This window comes from Helianthus annuus, chromosome 4 (genome assembly GCF_002127325.2).
Source record: "Helianthus annuus cultivar XRQ/B chromosome 4, HanXRQr2.0-SUNRISE, whole genome shotgun sequence".
Taxonomy (NCBI): domain Eukaryota; kingdom Viridiplantae; phylum Streptophyta; class Magnoliopsida; order Asterales; family Asteraceae; genus Helianthus; species Helianthus annuus.
The window spans coordinates 42,166,920-42,173,088 of record NC_035436.2 but is presented as its reverse complement, the minus strand read 5'-3'; the positions used below and the strand labels follow the sequence as shown (position 1 = coordinate 42,173,088).

Here is a 6,169-nt window from a genome sequence, read left to right as displayed (position 1 = left end):
TAGCAAAGCTAATCGCACACGGCTATATGGATTGCATAAATTAAATGTTGATTTGTTACTGGGCCGGGTACTGTTGGGCTTCAACAGGTGAATCGCACAAGGTTGTTAGACTTGTGCGAGCCCAATCTTGCATACGTTATTAACTGTTGAACGTAATGTTGCATGTTTGCCATGATTCGTATGTGTTTCTTACATGTTATTTATGTGATACTTATGTGCAATATTTGAGTCAAAACCTGACTTGTATGGTAACCCTGTTAGGACGTGGGTGACCACTCTTAGTTCAAGAAACCTTTTGTGTATCTGCCGAGCAAACCAAGGTGAGTTCACACAGCCAAGGCATGGGGTTCCCAGGGTGGGAATGGGAATTGGATGATTTATTCGTACATACTTAGTTAATAGAACCTGATGATATGGTCCTCGGGTGAGGAAGAGTAATGATAAGATACGGCTAGACTAGTATACCAATTGAACTGATCTTCGCACACACGCCAGGGGTTGGCCGCGATATTATGACTAATCATTCGCACACATGCCTAGGAAGGCCGCGAACTATACATACTAAAACTTCGCACACATGCCAGGGTGGCCGCGATACAAATATACATAGTCTAGGATATTTGGGAATATTTCCCCTAATCTTCGCATACATGCCTAGAGGGCCGCGATGGAAACTAATACGAGACATGACTTAACGAACAAACATAATGCTACTCATACTATTACAATTACTGAACTGTACACTGTGAACTCGCTCAACTAGTTGTTGACTCTCTGCTGCATGCCTTGCAGGACCTTAGGTACATATGGAGCTTGCACGGGAGGCACAGTCATTGTGGGATAAGGATCGTGGATGTTATTCTAAACACTTGAACTTTATTTTGGGTTTTCATATTATGCTTCCGCTACTTAAACAAAGTTTGGTTTGAACATCAATTGTATTGAATTGAGTTTTACGAACTACTTTAATTATTATACAATATGATTGATGGCTTGATCCTGGTCATGTCACGCCTCCAAGCGGTGGTACTCCGTGTGTGGATTTTTGGGGGTGTGACAGGTCCCGTTTTTTCGGTGGTTCGATAACGAAAACCTATCCTTGTTTATCACAAACACTGTAACGGGTGCGGAATCCCCGTGACGGTGCAAACCAAACACAATGTAAAATTAGAATACGTGTAACCAAAAGATTCAATATCTATTGATTAGGGATGAAAACGATACAAACATATACAAACAATGTTTAAAGACTCTCTCTCAAAGTCTAACAGCTCTCGTGTCTCGTCCAATTTCACACAGAAACTGTGAGAGGTATTTATACTAAAACAGACACAGACGACGACGAAACGCAAAAAGGCTTCGGCGAAACAACAAAGTCGACGAAACACTTTCTATTTCGTCACTTTCACATACACAACCATTTGTGTTTCGTCGATACTAGTTTGGCCCAAACCAAAGTCAAAGCCCAAAATTGTGTTACGGCCCAAAGGAGATTCTGCTCCAAATGTGTTTCGTTGCCAACTTTCACAATTTTGAAGATAAGACAAATTTGTGACATCATCATGACATCATCATGATGATGTCATGATGATGTGTCAGCGGGAAACCTTCGCGGTTCTCCGTGCTTCGTGTGTCGAACTTTGGGGCGCACGACGGAGGAATGTCGTGACGTCGGGCTTGAGCCGGACCTAACCGAGTCGAAACCAAGTTGAACCGAGCCGAGTCGAACCGAGCCGAGTCGCGTCCACACAAGGTGTATCAACACATGTTTAGGCCTAATGAAAGTGAGCCACGTGTTCAAAGTGACAATATTTTTAGTAACACTAGCATACGTTGTCTTAACCGGGTCTGCGCTAGAGAGCCACCTCACGCAATAGATCCCCAATTTAAACCCCTCAATGAGAAACCCCTATCACCCAGACTCGAACTTGAGACCAGGAGGGGAAAACTCACCCGGGCACACCATAGGTGAAACTTAAATAACGTGAAACTTACATGGCGCGATAAAACCACACACCATTTGGTCTTATACCAAAATCTTTTGACACCTAATCTTTTGGCAAAAGCAAAAATCAGTTGTCAAAATACACATTATCCTTAGTGCAATTGACACAATTAGATTTTAGTGACATTAACATTTATCCTTCTTGATTGGTGTTTCACCTCGTCAGAAATATGTTACGTTTGGACGTCGCTAAGCATTACTAAATCAATAGTTTTGTTTTGTTCTTGGTTATAGTATATGATCACTGAATGCATGTAAAAAAGGTTTTTTGTCAAACAAACAATAGATTATTGTTGATGATAACTTACATAACTTGTCCATAATTAATTTGAAATGATCAATGTTTACACACCCTGTAAACTCAATTTCACAAGAACATCCAAGACTTCTATCTTAACAGGATCTTCATTTTCTTCCAACTCCTTGGCATTTTCTAGCATTAAATTGTGGTTTCCAAGAACGGATAATCCGCATACCCAACAACAGGATCGCGTGTATAAAAGGTTGACCTGTCATACTTGTTAAGAGGAGCATTAAGCTCAAATCGTTTTGGCAAATCCGGATTAGCCAAAAACAAACGACCATAAGCAACAAGATCGGTTCTGTTTTCAGCCACAGCTTTGTTACCATCTTCCCTGCCATACCCACCAGCAGAAATAGAAGTCCCTTTGAATGCTTTTCTCATAGGGACAAGACTATCAAGGCAATCAACTTTTTCAAATACTGATTTCATCCTAGGTTCCACGATATGGCAGTAAAGAATCTTGAACTCATTCAAAGATTCAGCCATGTAAAGACCTAAAGTTTCCGGATTTGAGTCACCTGATTCTGAGTAGTTTGCAAATGGGGATAATCTTATGCCAACTTTATCTCCTCCAATCTCGTTCACAACAGCATCAACTACTTCAAGAGCAAATCTGCAACGGTTCTCTAGAGAACCACCGTATTCGTCTTCGTCTGTTCTGTCATTAATCTCATCTTTCAAAAATTGGTCGATTAGATAGCCATGAGCCCCATGAATCTCAACTCCATCAAAACTTGAAATATGGTAAATTGATCAATGAGATAGTGAAGGGATTCTAATCTGATCAAGAACTTATGAGGAACTAACTCTTACCAGCTTCAATTGCATTTCTTGCAGCAACTCGGAAATCATCAACAACAAGCGGAATCTCTTGTATTGTTAGCTTCTTCGGAGATCGTTGTTGATATGGTAGTTTTTTGTTTGAGGAAGACACAGGGGATTTCCCGTTTGGCACAAATTCAAAAGCATATATGAGAAAAGTATTTATGGTAATAGCTCACCTTTTTCTGAACGGTGAGAATCTTTAAATGTTGAGAGAGAGAGAGAGAGAGAGATCTCACACCCTCCCAAACAGAGGCCCCAACCCCACTCTGTCTAGACTATGTTGTCTTAATTGGGCCCACACAACCTTCAGAGTTTGGCTAACTGTGTTCCCTGGGAAACCATACCACCCACTGTAAACAACAATGAACAAACATTATACCAGTTTCTAAAACCCTTCCAACATGAATTAGCTGACAGAAAAAGTTTCCTCCTTTTGCATGAACCGCATCCACAATAGGTTTCCAGCCCTCTACTTGTTCTTTAGTCCATATGCCTAGCATCTCCGGAGACCTTGACAATGATAACATAAACAGATCTTGAGAACCAAAACCAATCACTCACAATTCAGAAAATTTAGATGTGTCCTTACGTTTGGGAAATGTCAGAGACACCAGCAGCTTCAGCAATAAGAAACCCGCCTTTGGATGTTCTTTGTGAATATAATAAGATCATGGGTGGCTGAGGGACATAGCCCAAGCATCTTTGCCTTGTTAGGGGTGCCAAAACAACTCTGTTTGGCATTTTATAAAACAGTTCATGAACAAGTCATTATAAATGAAACCCAAGAAGTAATTCAGAACAAAAGACACATGAGTGTGAGAAGATCAAACAGATTACCTGTGAGAAAGCTCAAATTTCCCCATTTTGTACGGGTCAGAAGAGAGATTTCACCTTCTTTGTTCGCCATTGTTAAAACTTCTTGAAAGATTTTGAGATCAGAAATAAGCCTGAAGTAAGTTCTTCTTAAAGATGCCTGATCCCGTAGGCGCACATGAATCACGTTCACCAGTAAAAGCACCTATTTATAACTATAATTTTAAATAGTAAAAAAATAATTACATTTGTGTATAACTAAAATAATTAATGTATGTCATAAATAATAAAAAAGAGCCAAGCTCAAGCTTTAGATTTGGAGCTTGACACAATTCGAGCTCGACCTTAAGCTTTGTTAAGTTATATTGAGTCAAGGATCCTTGTAGCTGATGATACAAAACCAATTTTCTACTAAAGGGGATGTTAATAGCTAATTATTGAATTAAAAGTACTTAGTCCCTATAAAGGTGGAAGAGCACGCTCGGGTACTACTTTCCTGGAGTGGTCACCACGTCGGTAACCGCCGTTGGTGCTAGGGGTGTTCAAGATCATCCGAATCCGAATCCAATTTATCTGATTATCCAAATCCGAATTATCCTTTGGATAATCCGAATTTTCCGGATAGTGATTTCAGATATTTTCGGATATTTCGGATATCCGATATCCGTTTTTTTTAAATATAATGTGAATGCTATATAAATACCATTATAGAATTAAAACCTAACCCTAATCCTTTTTCTATCAACCACTCATTCACTCACCCCCACGACTCACTTTCAATATCCAGGTCTGTGAGCAACTGAGCATCGAAAAATCAAGATCTGAACAAGATACGAATAATCAAAATACGAACACTGAAGGTCGAGATCTGAAAATCAAAGACTGAAGGTTTGTTTCCACTTTCCCATATCGAATCTGATTTGTTATCTTGTTCCACCGAAAGCTTATATACGATTTCTTACAGTTTTGAGTTCAAATTTATACCATTTGTTTAACTTATATACAATTTGTTACAGTTTTTAGTTCAAATTTATACGAACATCAATGGTTTATTTTACTTATATACGACTTCTTACAGTTTCCTCAGAGTTATATACGATTTCGATTTGTTTCGAGATGGGTTTATTTCGATTTGTTTGGCTCGGTTTCATCAGTTTATATGTCCGAGATGGGTTTTTATACATATGTCGTTTTAATATGTTTTTTTCTATTATGTCACATGTATGAAAGAATTGGTGTTGGAACAACCCACAATTATTATTTTTGAAATGGTTGATGAAGGTAGTGAAACATCTAAATTACTCAAGGTATCTTTATTACATATGCCATTTTAATAACTTCATTGTTGATTCTAATATTCAATATATATTTTAAAGGTACCCATGGGCCGGGGACATTGTTATAATTTGGAAATTTTAACTGTTGGTTTTAGACTTTAGGCCATGTAATAAGAGCTGGCTGTGTTAGGCCATTTAGGCATTTAGCCCATTTAATATAATAAGTCATGTTTAATGTAGTGGCCAAAAAATAAACACTAGATAATTTTTAAAGCTATTGAAACCGAAACCTACTATTGATTTTTTAAGCCATTTAATATACTAGTAGAAAAATGGTTCTTTACTACAAAACTTTTAGTCAAATTTCTGACAACTTAATTTTGAATTATAGACAAATATTAAAAACCATAAATTTCCCCACAATTTTTCGACAAGATAGTCACCAAACCTATATTTGTGGCAATTTTGTCGCAAAGTTAACTATGTTTCCTACAATGTTCCCATAAAACTTTGTTTTTAATCATTTATTAACTTTTATTATTAGTTAGTGCAATTTATAAAACCAAATAAATTTGAAAACAGTATAATAGATGTGGCAACTTTTTGACAAATTTCCCACAAATTTTAGACAAATATTAAAAACCATAAATTTTCCCACAATATTTCGACAAGATAGTTACCAAACCTATATTTATTCCAATTACATCGCAAAGTTAACTATGTTTCCAACAAGGTCCCCACAAAACTTTGTTTCTTTCTCATTTATTAACTTTTATTATTAGTTAGTGTAGTTTATTAAACTAGAAAAATCAAAACAGTGGCAAATTTGTGGCAACATGCAACGATTGTTGGTGCATATGTCTGTCGACTTCGTCTTGTATCGAGTCTTGTATCTAGATAGGAAAACCACTGCTTGATAGGCTAGAAAACAGGAGTCTAGGATTG

The 6,169-nt window shown here is 37.6% G+C and overlaps 1 protein-coding gene across 1 annotated transcript; it reads right to left on the bottom strand.

The window, feature by feature from the left end:
- Nucleotides 1-2,269: 2,269 nt before the first annotated feature.
- Nucleotides 2,270-4,015, bottom strand: LOC110933242 (12-oxophytodienoate reductase 1-like). The gene is made up of 5 exons (XM_035988547.1): nt 3,972-4,015; nt 3,724-3,864; nt 3,516-3,644; nt 3,113-3,271; nt 2,270-3,042 (listed from the first exon to the last, which is right to left on the bottom strand). The coding sequence occupies exons 1-5, from the start codon at nt 3,995-3,997 to the stop codon at nt 2,445-2,447; spliced, it is 1,053 nt and encodes a 350-aa protein (XP_035844440.1). The 5' UTR covers nt 3,998-4,015; the 3' UTR covers nt 2,270-2,444.
- Between the last annotated feature and the right edge of the window lie 2,154 nt (nt 4,016-6,169).

Coding starts and splice junctions, on each gene's coding strand:
- LOC110933242 (XM_035988547.1), bottom strand. CDS start 3,997: ATGGGGAAATTTGAGCTTTCTCACAG. Junction 3,865..3,971: donor AAATTTGAGCTTTCTCACAG/GTAATCTGTTTG, acceptor AATGCCAAACAG/AGTTGTTTTGGCACCCCTAA. Junction 3,645..3,723: donor GTCTCTGACATTTCCCAAAC/GTAAGGACACAT, acceptor ATCATTGTCAAG/GTCTCCGGAGATGCTAGGCA.